This window comes from Prunus persica, chromosome G2, assembly GCF_000346465.2.
Source record: "Prunus persica cultivar Lovell chromosome G2, Prunus_persica_NCBIv2, whole genome shotgun sequence".
NCBI classification, from domain to species: domain Eukaryota; kingdom Viridiplantae; phylum Streptophyta; class Magnoliopsida; order Rosales; family Rosaceae; genus Prunus; species Prunus persica.
The window spans coordinates 6,257,605-6,272,465 of NC_034010.1; the positions used below are offsets into that span (position 1 = coordinate 6,257,605).

The 14,861-nt window shown below is 38.1% G+C and overlaps 2 protein-coding genes across 27 annotated transcripts in view; both read left to right on the top strand.

Annotated features, from left to right (window-relative positions):
- On the top strand, positions 1,046 to 2,994 carry LOC109947005 (putative disease resistance RPP13-like protein 1). Its single transcript, XM_020556257.1, has one exon. It carries the CDS (start codon positions 1,185 to 1,187, stop codon positions 2,973 to 2,975), a length of 1,791 nt encoding a protein of 596 aa, XP_020411846.1. The 5' UTR covers positions 1,046 to 1,184; the 3' UTR covers positions 2,976 to 2,994.
- LOC18787404 (putative disease resistance protein At3g14460) overlaps positions 3,017 to 14,861 on the top strand; it is a 57,063-nt gene continuing 45,218 nt past the window's right edge. Inside the window, exons 1-10 of one of the 26 annotated variants that reach the window (XM_020556256.1) lie at positions 3,017 to 4,857; positions 4,895 to 5,025; positions 5,252 to 5,425; positions 5,978 to 6,498; positions 6,638 to 6,801; positions 7,345 to 7,551; positions 8,072 to 8,301; positions 8,422 to 8,587; positions 9,106 to 9,407; positions 9,644 to 10,288. In XM_020556256.1, the coding sequence (XP_020411845.1) occupies positions 3,035 to 4,857; positions 4,895 to 4,952 (1,881 nt within the window). In that variant the 5' untranslated portion in view covers positions 3,017 to 3,034 and the 3' untranslated portion in view covers positions 4,953 to 5,025; positions 5,252 to 5,425; positions 5,978 to 6,498; ... (4 more) ...; positions 9,106 to 9,407; positions 9,644 to 10,288. The other 25 variants (XM_020556253.1, XM_020556252.1, XM_020556242.1 and 22 more) reach the window with 25 other exon arrangements.

A 14,861-nucleotide genomic window follows, 5' to 3' on the forward strand; every position in this document is an offset into this window, starting at 1 on the left:
TTAAAGACGTCATATTTTTTATTGTCGTGAAAATTATATTTAACGTCGTCGTATTTTTATTTTCGTCGTTGTATGTCTATCTTGCGGCCTTGTTCTCTTAATATGTGTCATATTTTTCCTTTTTAACGACGGTTTTTTAAGAGAGTTGGTCGTCTATTATCATCCTCGATTGCTTTTTTTAGATCTTTTTGCAGTACAAAGACGTCGTTTTGTATTTGTTGATGACGTTGTATAGTTTAACAACGACGGTTATTTAGCGTCGTGGTTTATGAGGGAAAAGATGACGGTGGATTCCACGACCATTGAAAAACCCAATACACGACGGTGATTTACCGTCGTCTTTGTGCTTTTTTGTAGTAGTGAGCTAAACCAATATTATTTTGCACATACGACCCCACATCCCCATGTGAGGCTACAGAAGTGTTTCCAAAACGAAACATGATATTTCAAAACGAAGCTATGTATAGAATAGAGTCATTTGTATTTGCTTTCACAATAACATTTGATTTGTGAAAGCATTTTATATTTATACATTCTGATATTCTAACAAATAAATTGACTAAACTTGGCCAACAGGATTTAGCCGAATGGAAAAGTTCTTATTTATAAACTAGTGGTTTCATATTTGAACTCGATGACACTCTTGTAGAGTGTGAAACCCTTTTTACCCTTAAAATTTAGACTATCACATGCTGGGTGCCGTTATTAAGTTTTATCCTTGTTTCTTGTTGAAAAAAAATTGATAAAAAATAATAATTCCTATAGCTAGCAACTTCTCCACCTTCCCTTCTTCGCAACTAGGGATGCCATTGCAAGGTCACCATCTCAGATTAAGTCCTCCTTTTAAAATTGTGCTGTTATTCAAAATTGCAATATGCTGGTCATTCTTGATATAATCTGTTCCACAAAAAGAAAAAGAAAAAAGTTGATAGCATCTTTTACCACTTTGGCCACTTTTGAACATGTTCACCGACAATTTCTCAAAAGCTATTAAGCTGTACGTCCACAATATTATTGCATCCAACTTTGCATGTGAGGCTACAGAAAAGTTTTGAAAACGAAACTGGATATTTTATCTCTAACAGCTTTCATACTTCGTTCACCCTGTGTTTCCAAGTTGTGCTAGCTATTTGCAAACCTTGGAATATTACTTCATCCAAATCCCTTGCAGAGAAGAGAAAGATATGGCTTTGATCGGAGAGGCCCTCATCTCTGCTACCATCCAGACGTTGTGTGACAAAATTGCTTCGCCTGAGTTCACCGACTTATTTCGGCAGAAAAAGCTCGATGAACAACTCCTCAACAAGCTGAAGACGACGCTGTTGACCTTGTCCGTAGTGCTTAATGATGCAGAGGAGAAGCAAATTGAGGAACCTTTAGTGAGAGACTGGCTTGACAATCTCAGACATAATGTCTTGGCTGCGGAGGACTTACTGGATGAAATCGACACTGAAGCTTTGCGATGCAAACTGGAAGAAGGTGAAGGTCAAACCCACAATTTAACCAAGAAGGTACGTGATTTTTATCAACGCATGAATGTTGAGATGAAAGATTTATTAGAAAGATTAGAACAATTTGTACAAGAGAAAAGTGCTCTTGGTTTGAGAGAAGGTGCTGGGAGGAAGGTTTCACAAAGAACAACAACTTCCTTGGTTCATGAACCTTGTGTCTATGGTAGAGATGAAGTCAAGGAAAATCTGTTGCAAATTTTGTTATCTGATGATGCAAGCAAGGATGATGTGTCTGTCCTCACCATTGTTGGAATGGGCGGGGTAGGCAAGACAACCCTTGCCCGACTGCTTTACAATGACGATAAGGTGAAAGAACATTTTCCACTTCAAGCTTGGGTTTGTGTTTCGGAAGACTATGATTCTAATAGGATAACTAAAACTCTTCTAGAGTCAGTCACTTCAAAGTCTTCTGATAAGACAGATCTAAATTTGCTTCAAGTTGAATTAAGAGAAAAACTCCAGGGAAAGAAATTCTTATTTGTGTTGGATGACCTATGGAATGAGAAATATGGTGATTGGAAACGCCTCCAAACTCCTTTTACTTCTGGGGCAAGGGGAAGTAAAGTCATTGTAACAACACGGAGCCAACATGTAGTATCTGTCCTGCAAAGTGTTCATGTTCATCACTTGGAACCCTTGTCGCACGAAGATTGCTGGTTCTTACTTGCAAAACATGCATTTGGAAATGAAAATTGCAGTGATCCAAACTTGGAAGAAATTGGCAAGAAAATTGCACACAAGTTCAATGGGTTGCCTTTAGCTGCAGAAACACTTGGGGGTTTGTTACGTTGCAATATAGATTCAGAGGAATGGAATACAATACTAAATAGCAGTATTTGGGAGCTACCCTATGATAAATGTGACATTCTTCCGGCTCTTGGGTTGAGTTACCATTATCTCTCCTCCCAGTTAAAACGATGCTTTGTTTATTGTTCAATTTTTCCAAAGGATTATGAGTTTAAAAAGGAAGATATAGTTCAATTTTGGATCGCAGAAGGTTTAATTCCAAAAGCTGAGAATGGAAAGAGCATAGAAGCGGTAGCTAGAAAATACTTTGATGAGCTGTTGGCACGATCGCTATTTCAAAAGTCAAGCAAATCCGGTTTCACAATGCATGATCTCATTAATGACTTGGCCATGTTCATGTGTAAGGCATTTTGCCTTAGGCTAGAAGGGGGGGAATCACATGACGTAGAAAAAGTTCGGCATTTTTCATATGCTATAGAAAGATTTGATGCAGCTCCAAAATTTAAGCCATTACATGGGGCTAAGTTTATGCGGACCTTTCTACAAGATTTGTTGCCATCACTAAGATGTTTACGGGTGTTATCATTGTCACGTTATCAAAATGTTACTGTGTTACCTGATTCTATTGCAAACCTCATTCACTTGCGCTACTTGGATCTTTCCCATACCGCTATTGTTTCTCTCTCCTTGAATTGCCTACAGACATTAGAAAATTGATTAATTTACAGAAACTGACGTTGAGAGGTTGTACGTCTCTTAATAAATTGCCTGCAGGCATGAAGGAGTTGACTAATTTGCATCATCTTGATGTCAGTGGAACTAAAATTGAAGAGATGCCGGTGCAAATGGGTAGATTGAAAAGTTTGAGAACATTGACTGCATTTGTTGTGGGCAAATCTACTGGGTCAGGCATAAGAGAACTGAGGGAGTTCCCGCAACTTCAAGGAAAACTATCAATTTTGAAGCTACAAAATGTAGTTGATGCGAGGGATGCACTGCACGCCAATATGAAGCACAAGAAAGATCTCAAGGAGTTAGAGTTTTCATGGGGTACGGAGGATGCTGATGATTCCCAAAAGGAGAAAGATGTACTCGACAAGCTCCAGCCTTGCATGAATTTGGAGAAATTAACCATCGGATTTTATGGTGGAACCAATTTTCCGAATTGGTTAGGAGACTCGTCTTTTTCTAACATACGAGTCATGCATCTCAGTGACTGTAGTTATTGTTGGTTGCTCCCACCAGTTGGACGGCTACCGGCACTCAAAGAGCTCTGTATAGAAAGAATGAAGTCTTTGAGGACGATTGGCGTTGAATTCTATGACAGAGATGGAGCTTATCTGACTCAGCCATTTCGATCTCTGGAGAAGCTAGAGTTTAGGGAGATGCCGGAGTGGGAGGAATGGGTACCAAGTGGAAGTGCAAGTGGAGGTGAATATGGTCCAGACTTTCCTCGTCTCCAGGAGCTGATTCTAAACGAGTGTCCGAAGCTAAGAGGAAGTTTGCCTTGTGAGTTGCCTTGCTTGAAGAAGCTTACGGTGTATGGGTGTGAGGTTTTACATGATGGAAGGGCGGCTACCGCAACTACCAATAGTCTTAACTATAAATCTCTGGAAGAATTGGATATACATGGTGGATGCCAAACTCTGTTATCATTATTAGAGACAAAGCTCCTGTCCCGACTTGACAGACAGTGCTTGCCCAACTGCAATCGTCTTCAAAGTTTGACTCTTTCGAATTGTCCAACGCTGTCGTCGTTTCCTAAAGATGGCCTACCCAGTACGTTGACATCACTTGATATAAACAATTGTAGGAAATTAGAATTCCTACCTCATGAGATGTTGGCCAAATTAACATCGCTTGACTATTTGTGCGTACAAAATAGCTGTGATTCAATGAGGTCCTTCCCGTTGGGCATTTTTCCCAAATTGACGACGCTTCAAATTCGTGGTTGTGAGAATCTGGAATCTTTTTCCTTGATTGAAGAAGAAGGAGCTGTTGAGAATCTTAGCCATCTCAATGACTTGCAAGTCTCTAAATGTCCAAAAATGGTGTGTTTTCACGAGGGAGAATTGCCCACTCCCAACCTGAGTCACTTTGTAGTCAGTGATTGCGAGAATTTGAAGTCATTGCCCGAACGCCTTCACACCCTCACAGCCCTTCGATATTTGTCGATATGGAATCTTCCGAATCTGGAGTCATTTGCAGAAGATGGGGGTTTGCCTCCCAACCTCCGATCTTTTAGCATTTGGAATTGTAAGAGACTGAGGGCTTCATCAGTGGGAGAGTACTGGGGTTTGCAAGCACTTGACTCCCTTGAGATCGATGGAAGTGACCATGTCTTGGAGACGTTGCTGTTCCCTGCCACTCTTCACACTCTCCGCATCTCTGATCTATCAACTCTGAAATCTTTGGACGGAAAGGGTCTTGGACACCTCACTTCTCTTCAAAAGCTAGAAATTGACAGCTGTCCAAGTCTGGAATTACTGCCAGGAGAGGAACTTCAACACCTCACTTCTCTTCAAACTCTAATTATTAGTTCGTGTGGCAGTCTCCAATGCCTGCCAGAAGAGGATTTGCCGTCATCTCTTTCTCATCTGAGTATCTGGCGGTGTCCTCCCCTGGAGAAAAGGTATAAGAATAAGACGGGACAAGATTGGGCAAAGATATCTCACATTCCTTGCATCAAGATAGGATACGAACTGATCATATAATATGAGCTATTCCATATTTCATGCTCAACCCTCAACTCTCAAATCAAAGTCAGGTGAGGTGTGTGCCTTCTCTTACTTTAAAAAACTGCTTCTCTTCTTCTAATTGAATACAAAAACCAAAACACATATTCTCTTTCTCTTCCAAAAACCCAAATACATGTTGGACATTGCCCAAATTTGATCTCCAAATTCCTAATTATTTCACGCTTTTTGTTATTTTATGGTTGCTGGTCACAAATTATATCCTACTTGGAGTATCAAATGCTGAATAATTAGCAGTCTTTTTGCAGGACGACATACCTTCTCTTGGCCCTTGGGGAGCTTTTCAAAATTTGCAAGGTTTCTTTATGTGGCATTTCCAGAGGAGGGTCACAGGGCGGAGAAACAGAAAAGGTTTACCTGGAATATCTCATACATTCCTGCATGTAGGCATCAAATGTACACCATTTTTAGGTACTTTTATATGAAAAAAATTGTATTTGAGTCTCATTTGCACTAGTTTAAATCAAATTTAATGCCTATGGATAGTCTATTAATAGGTTCATGCCATGAATTAATCTTTGGACTTTCCCAGGTACTGCAGGTTTGTTATTAATGTTGTGGCTAGGTTGTCTTACGTTGAGGAGAGAGATCGATCAGCAATTACAAAATTGTTAGCGAATTTAGTTTGTTTATCATCTCTCTCCTTTTGTTTGTTAAGTTTTGTTGTTCTAGGTTAAACCCTTGTCCCCGCATTTCACAGCAACTCTGTGTTATTCCACTCTGTTTAGATTTCATTTATGTTGTGATTCGACTGCTGCTGTATTTTAGATTTCGTTCATGTAATGTTAGGATGTTTAATCTCTGATCTGTGGTGGTAGTTGAGTAGTTGAGTAGTCTAGTTAATCCAGTAGATAACTTGTCCCCTGTTTTGTATTGTTTTTATTTCTCTGGTAATGAAAGCACGTTTCTTATAAATAAATAAAAAATATTTCATTGATATTCATTGCTTATTTTGAACTGCAGAAGCCTACTTTTGTCAGAGTCAGTAGATGCCAGAATGAAGTCATTGCCTAAACACATTGGCACCCTCACAGCCTTCGACATTTTGGGATATATGATCTTCAAAATCTTGTGTCATTTGCCTCCCAACCTGCAATATTTTCATATTTTAAATTGTGACAGACTGAGCCCTTTGGTGGGAGATTACTGGGGTTTGCAAGGACTTGGTGGCAATATCTTGTAGACGTTTCTCAAGGAACAGCTGCTCAATGCCACTCTTCGCACTCTATATATTATGGCCTGTCAGTCTAAAATTCCTGCCAGGAGAGGAACTTGAACGCCTCTCTTCACTGCAAAGGCTACATATTTGTGGGTGTGACAATACCCAATTCCTGCCAGAAGAGCGTTTGCTGCCATCTCTTTCTTATCTGTGCATCGACCATTGTTTTGCCATGTAGAAAAGGTATCTCACATTCCTTGCGTCAAGATAGGTGAAGAAGTGATCATAAGGTATGAGCTCTCTCTCCCTCTCGCTCACATACAAAGTACTTAAACACTCAATCTGATTTCTATTATTATTTTGCTCAGTAAATTTTGTTTAAATTTGCTTTATTTCTCATTGCGCTTGTTCTGCTTATCACAACTTATATCCTATTTAAATCTCAAATGCTGAATAATTAGCAGGCTTTTCGCAGGACAACATATCTTCTCTTGGAGAGATATTCATTTGCAAGGTTTCTTTATGTGTCATTTCCAGAGGAGGGTTTACTATTTAATAGAAAGGTTCACCTGGAATATCTCAACTGACACATTCCCAAATACAAGCATTGAATGCACAACATTTTGAGGTACTATTTTTGTAATAAAAATGTACTTGAGTCTCATTTGAGCTAGTTTAAATTGTATTCAATGTCTATGGATAACCTGTGAGCTTAAGTAGTAAGATAAAACTCACAGTATATTATTAGGGTTTAGGGTTCAACAGGTGAGCTTTAGTTGTACTTTCCTAGGTACTGCATGTATATTATCTTCGTATCAACAGGTGGTCTTATGTGGACGAGCGAGAACATTGAGGAATTACAAAATCTTCTTAGCTTGTTTCAGCTCTGTTTGTCATCCCTCACATTTTCTTTGTTAAGCCTTGATTTTTTATTAGACATAAGAAAAAATGCTTTTATAAGACAGGAGATGAATGCTTTTATATGTTGATGTCATAGTCAGTCTTCAACCACACTCTGTTTTTAGAATTCATTTATGTTACAAGTGGAGTGCTGCTGTATTTTATATTTCGTTCCTGTAATGTTTGGATGTTTAGCTTGAGTAGTCTAGCTTATCCAGTAGATAACTTGTCCCCTGTTTTGTAATGTTTTTGTTTCCTCTAATGAAAGCAGGTTTTACTTATCTTGAATTGCAGAAGCCTACTTTTTGACATAGGTGGCATGGCACAAACTCGCATCCGCATTTCCTTCCCCATTGGCATGCTGTCTCATCTTTTCTATTCTGTTACCAGCTTGAAGCTTGTGTAGACATGTTATGCTCTTGTAATTCTGATCACAAACATCACTTGACAAATGGAAAGTCACAATCAGATCTTTCAGGTGATCTGGAGGTTTACTTTCTAACATTTGTTTTCGTGGGGGGGGGGGGGGAGGACAACAATACAGAATTTAAAATTTCTGATAATCAATAGTAGTTTGCATATATCAGCTGGGACCTGTATGACTGTATTATGTAATTAATTATTCTCTTATTGTTTTGGTACTGTTAAAAGGAGTTAGCCACACAAAATAAAAAAGGAGGCCTCTTATTTCATACTAATCGTCTGGTCCATCTGCTGCTTCACTCCCTAGTAGCTTCATCTCCTGTCCTTTGCTTTATTTCTGTTATTTATTTTGATTTCATGTCCATTGCTTCATTTCTGTTTGGATTCTTAATTAAATCTGTCCTGGACTTGAACAAGGGTTAGGTTAGCTGTATAATTTGCGGTTTTATATACACAACTGTCTACATTGATTAAAACCAGCATTATTCTAAGGTTCATTTAGAATGTATTATCACCAAAATTATAAAGTATACTTCTATTACAATTAATTTGTTGATTCTAATTTGGACTTGTAGGAACAGACCAAACATGTTCATATGTGGCATTGCTCAAGTCATCATCATTCGGGACAGAGAATAAGCCTTCAAATGTCTGCTGAGTCAATGAACCTTTCTAGATATCTCAAGTGTAATGGAAATTGATGAGTTACAAAGGATTTGTAAACATTTTCTACTGGAGGCTAGAAATGCTTCAAATAAATGACTGTGTTGCAATTATTTTGTAGGATCAAAGACTCTGCAAAGAGGTAAGAAAGTCATCATCAAATAACTTTGCTCTTCAAACTTTTTATTTTTATTTTTAAATATCAGTAATAACTGGGAAAGCTTGCATCTCCTTAAATTGCTCATTCTTACATCTTTTATAGTTTGTTGATCTTGGGCAAGTGGAGAGAGAGGCGTCAAGTGATACACAACAACCATTTTCTGTGAGCTGATTTGATAAAGAGAAATGGTATGCTTTCTTGTCTTAAGCGGTGTGTTCTGCAATTATTTGAAACAAAGGATGCCGCACTTCAAGTTCGAGAAAATCAGGTATTTTAGTATTTTATTCTTGAGAAATTTGATTTATGTAGAAACTTGAACATGTAAATGAGAGAAATATATATATATATATATTATATATTGTATATGCTGTTAATGAGTTAATATGGTGCTTGCTCCTAGTTGGAAATTTATGTAGTCATCTACCTATGATCAAATAAAGATGAAAAATAAAATAAAATTGAGAGCATCTTCCTCTCCCCTGCTTTGCTCATCCCTTGTTCTTCCACTTCAGCCCCACTATTACACCATTTTTTCAGCCACAATTATAATAGCTCCATGAGCATATTAACATCAGTGGCCACAGTTCCATGATTTGAGTGCACAGAAAGGTTTCAAAAATTGTCCCAAAAGTACAGTCGTTCAAAGTGAAAGAGAGTTTTCAAAGCTTAATTACAAGTTCATGTTATTTACAATAGCAAAAAGCTTTCATTCTTGCTTACAAACTTGTATTTCCAAGTTCTGTAAACCTTGGAATTTCACTTCATCCAAATCCCCTTCCAAAGCAGGAAAAAATGGCAGCAGCTTTGATTGGAGAGGCTCTCATCTCTGCTTCTATCGAGGTGTTGTGTGACAGAGTTACTTCAGCCGAGTTCATAGACTTATTTCAGCAGAAGAACTTGATGAAACACTCCTCATGAACCTGAAGACAACACTGTTGATTTTGTTTGCGGTGCTCAATGATGCAGAGGAGAAGCAAATTGTGAACCCTGCTGTGAGAGAGTGGCTTAACAGCTCAAGCATGCTGTCTTTGATGCAGAGGACTTATTTGATGAGATTGACACTGAAGCTTTGCGATGCAAGCTGGAAGGTGAGGATCAAACCCACAATAGTTAACCAACAAGGATCTTTTTGATTGTTTGAAAGAAGAGTCTTTGATGATTTGAAAGGAGAGGGTTGCTTTATTTCTGTTGGATGCGTAATTAAATCTTATTTGGAGTTGAACAAGGATTAGATTAGCTGTATAATTAGTGGTAAACGCCTTTTTCTAAGGGTCATTTAGACTCCTATTACGATTAATTTGTTGTTTCTAATTTGGACTTATAGGAACAGACCAAATATGTTCACACGTGGCATCGCTCAAGTCATCATCATTTCAGACTGAAAATCAGCCTTCAAGTGTCTGTTGAGCCAATAAACCTTTCTAGATATATCAAGTGCAATGGAAATTCATGAGTTACATAGAGATTTGTAAACATTTTGAAGATTGCAACACCTGCAAGTGAGATAGGCGGTGACGAAATCAGAGCTGATTTTGAAGCCTCTGATGCCCCTGTTGTTGCAAGTTGCACCTGAGAACATGTTTTTTTTTTCTTTGGGGTAAAAAAACTGGCAACATGTTCGGAGCTGACAATTCAATCCCTGATGAACTAGAGAAGCGAAGCTCCGGTAAGGAATTGGTCAAGGTTGTGACAGGGATGATTGATGGTGAAATGGATGCTATTTCTTATTGCAGCCTGTTCTCAAAGTTCTTGTTGGCAAATGCAAGAGATGGAGTATTTTGATTGGGAGGAGATATAATGACATGGCTTGACAATTCTAGAACAGCCCATCATTAATCCCAGAAAAAATCCAGTTTCTGCTAAACAATCACTTATGGCAAGGCCAACTCTGTAAATGGAATTTGTGATCCCTTGAAATTGTACACATTTTTTCTTTTTGAGGAATTTAATCAAACAGTATTCTAATGTATTATGATAGCACTACACGCTTTTGTTGTAACAAATTACAAGGAGGAATTTGGATTGAGTTTCTTGTATAAGCACACCTTACACAAATTTGGTATATTTTCTTCCAGCAAGTCTGTTTATTAACCCCCTTATCTGAAATTAATTGTTAAAAGTTTTGATTCATCTTTAATCAGTGTCTAACCCTTGTTGAATAACACTCCTCTTTCTAATTTATATTTGAAGTTTGAGGTTTCAATTTCAATTGTGGGCTTTGATTTTACAGATTTTGTTTGTCAATTTCAGTTTGGACAAAGCATATGCAAACAAAATAAGCATTTTATGTTATACTTTTGAAATAGGTGTTGATTTGATTTAATCATAAGTTTTGCTGGTGCATTTACTAGGCTATCATTCAATACTTTTGATCATAGAACTTCTTTGGTCGATATTATCTTTGTTAAGTTTAACCATAAATTTAGAGAGGGGACTTCAACAGATTTATAATCTCATCATTATAGTATTAAAAATTAGAGATTAAGGCATTGTCTATTATCTGAATTCTGCTTACTTTTAGTTCATATGTTTACATCTTAGCATATTCATGCGATTAGTGCGGCTCATACCACAAAGGCAACTTTAGGCTCATCAAGTGCTAAGCAATGTCAAGCTTCCAAGTGACAAGTTCTCTACATAGTTTGAGACCTACACTTACTAGATATTAGATCATTTCGATCATTTCCATATGTTTATATGTAATTGACATGTTATAACAATTTTTGTAGCGTTATATAATTATTTAGCAATTTAATTATTTCTTTGCATCAAGAAATAGTTCTTAAGTTATTAAAAAAAAAAAAAAAGATTTAAAAAAAAAGATTTGTTGATGCTTAAAAAGCATCAAGAACAGGTAGTTTCTTGACGGTTTAGTGACGTTTCATAACTGTAGGAGGCTTTTTCTTCCGACAGCTGTAAATGGGCTGGGTTGCCGTAAAGGGCAGACTGATGAAATTGTCCCCTTTTGTCTGAGCTAGAAAATTAAGCCCCAAAATACTTCGAAAGGGCAGCAGAGCCTTAGGAAGTATTTTGGTTACCCTCACCAACTAAAACAACAACAACTTACAGGTAATTTCTTAATGCTTACAGATGAACTCTTGAGCTTGGCATGAGAGACATGTGGCATGGAAGCAAAATCAACATGAGTTTAGCACTGAGGGGAAATTTAGGCTCTCTTGGGGGAAAAAGGGAAGTGTTAAGGTGAGAGAGGAGAAGTTTGTAGGAGATTTAGCTAAGAAAGGAGAAATATAGAACAATGCTCTTCTGGCAGCTTGACAGATGCTCTGTCTGCCAGAAAAGGAAGATGGAGAAGAAATGTGAATAGTGCACGAGTTTGCTAGATTTTTGCAGGTAAGAGAGGAAGCTTGCTCTCTGGGTCTGAGTTGAGTTTTGTTAGGTGGAAGAGACCTCATTTTATAGCTCCTGGAAACCATCACTTCCCAAGAAACCCTAATGGCTTCTACCCATTTTGGCCAAGCTTTTCCATTCCTTTCTCATTTCCTTCCTTGACTTTACCCCTCTTGATGAAATCCTCTCTACCTATTTGCACCAGATCAGAGTTTTTTGAAGCTTAAGGCCCCCTTTTCCCGCAGTTGTCTCAATGGGAGACTTTCATTCCTAGTCATTTCCTTTATTGCTTTCCTTTCTTTTTTTCATGGCCAAGTCTGGTGGGGAAAGGAGTTGGGATAAATATGCTAGTTTGAAGGGTGCTTCTCTTCTTGGCATCTTACACACTAATACCCCTTGGTTCCTTGAATGTTTTGGCTTTGAAACTTGCTCCCCTCCATGTATTGGAACCTCCCAGCAGCCCTGGTCAATGAATCTTCAGACCTTCTCTTCGTGGCTTTTATTTTTTTATCAACTGGCTAGGGCTTTTGTGGCTCATTGGGGCAATTGTATGGGCTAAGGTGGTTCATTAAGTAAGTGGGCTATTTTTATTAAACATTGAGCTTTTTGGTTGAGTCACTAGGCTATTTTGATTGGGCTATTGGGCTATTGTTTCCTCTCTTGTGCTCACCCACATGTTTGGACCAAAGAAATGAGCTTGAGTCCTGAGGCTCCCAAGCGACCCGAGACTTTCCATTTATCGGTCCATCAATGGGCCTCATGTTGATTTATTACCATCCATACCACACCCCACTCAAGCAAGCCCCGGGCATTTGAGTGGCTTGGGCCCACTTAGGCTTGTAGTGTGGTTGGGTGCAAAATAACGATTTCGTGCTTGGCATGTTTTAATTTTATCATCCATGGGAAAGGCTGCGATGTTTGATTTCGGCATGGGCTTGTAGAGCTGGTATGCTTTATTTCAACTCCTAGCATGACGAATTATTTATTTAGCATGGCACGTGAATTACAACTCGCATGTGGTGGGTTTTTGTGTACTACACCTTACGCCTCTTCTTAATAGAACATCGTTTCTGATAATTTATTTGGGCCCAACCGTGAATTTTTTGGATCTCAATAATAACCATCATGAAACATTACATTTTGACTGACATCAAGAAATGGGGTATCCCTTTCTTGATAGTGGCATCCATGATGCCTTCCAAGCCGTCAATTAAGGGCTATCGCGATGCATTTTAGTTGTCAGCAAAAGGTGTTTTTCTTGTACTATATTCACTCAAAATCGTGTTTCATTTAAGATTAGTAGTATGGTTGAATACCATTTGTTTTGTTAAAGAATATTATACATTAGGGATTTTTGTAGAAATGTCATTTGAACTTATACCTTAGTTTCAATTTGTCACCTTGAAGAAAAATTTAAGAGAAATATCACCTTAATTTTTTAAAATCCATGATTTGTCATATGACTTTAAGATCATCCAATTTTCCATCCATTTTAAGGGTATTTTAGACTTTTCATTTTCAAGGAAAAAAAAGAGATGAAAAAAGAGACCTCTCTCTTACTTTGTCCCCCAACCCAACCCCACCCGCCCCCAAAAACACATCACATAGGATTGCCTCCCCCTTCCCCACTTTTCTTTTTTCTTTTTGTCATACTTTTCCACTGTGTTTATGTTGAAGGATCTAAAGTTTGCTTGGTCACCATCTTTTACGTAGGCTTCCTAATTGTTGGTTTGGGTGGGTTGTGGGAATTTGTGTGTGGAGGGCAAGGCTCTATCTGACAGGACCCACCTCGAATTCCTCGAAACCCGAGACGAATCTTGTAGAATTTCCGACATCACACCGATGCCGGGTCCACTTCTGAACTAAATCCTCTTTTCCAAAATTAAGGAAAAATAGTACGAGGCTTTCTGCCAAAATTTCGGCAGTCTTCCCTATAAATTTAACGTTTCAGCTTTGGAGGCCGTTCTTTCATTTCTGCTTTGGTGGCCGGATGAGAGAACGGCCGGCTAAAACGTGGCCAGCTGGCACTGCCGTCACGAGAGAGAGAGAGAGAGAGAGAGAGAGAGAGAGAGAGAGAGAGAGAGAGAGAGAGAGAGAGAGAGAGAGAGAGATGTTTATCAAACCATTTTTGCCAAAATTACGATTATGCAACTGAGGGTATTTTGATCGTATCTTTTTCGTTATAACTCCGATTCAAGCCCACTACATATCTACGGACTCATCTCGCCGTGCTCTATGCAATTGTATAGTTGAAATTCCCAAATTCCATCCCAGTCAAAAAGTCAACTTTAAACCTTATAAAATATTCTAAGGGCAAAATGGTCTTTTATCTAATTAAATTAATAATTGAAAATTTATTTAGGACCGGGTCGTTACACTGTCGTTGATGGACTGTGCGATGGCACTCACACAAAGTCCTTAAGAATAAAACACACACACACCATGAAGAGAGTAAAACAAATGCACAAAGATTTATAAAGGTTTGGCCTCCTGCCTACATCCTCTTGGTGATCCACCCGAGAAATTCACTTGTACGTAAGAACAACTTTGGTTACAACTAAACCCCCTTAGCTTTCATAAGAACCCTAGATCTCTTTTCTCCCACCCTTGCTCCAACCCTTTGATGCCCTTGTAAACACTCAAGAATTCATCCTTGAATTCTATCATGTGTTACATCTTCTCTTCTCCCCTTTGCCAACCTAACCCTACAAGTTATATTTAAAATTCATTGGACTTTAAGTACAAGTTAACTAGGAATAGGAAACATAAAAGACCCCAAAAATTGGAGAAAATATGTCTAGATCTCATTAGGAAATTGCACAACACGTGCGATCCTCTCGAGCGCCTGCAAAATCATCCCTTTGCCGCTCGAGCTGCCGATAGCTCATGGGATGGGGGAATTAGAAATTTTTTTTTTTCAATTTTAATTGTTTAAAAGATATACAATTTATTAATAATAATTTTTCCATTTTTAAAATACCCTTGAAAATAGAAAGATTAAAATGCCCTTAAAAATGGATGGAAAATTGGATGGTGTTAAGGTCAGATGACAAATCATGGATTTTGAAAAATTAAGGTAACGTTTCTCTTAAATTTTTCTTTACAGTGACAAATTGAAATTGAGGTATAAGTTCAAGTTACATTTCTGCAAAAATTCTTATACATTATGATATTCTAACAATAATTGGCTAAAA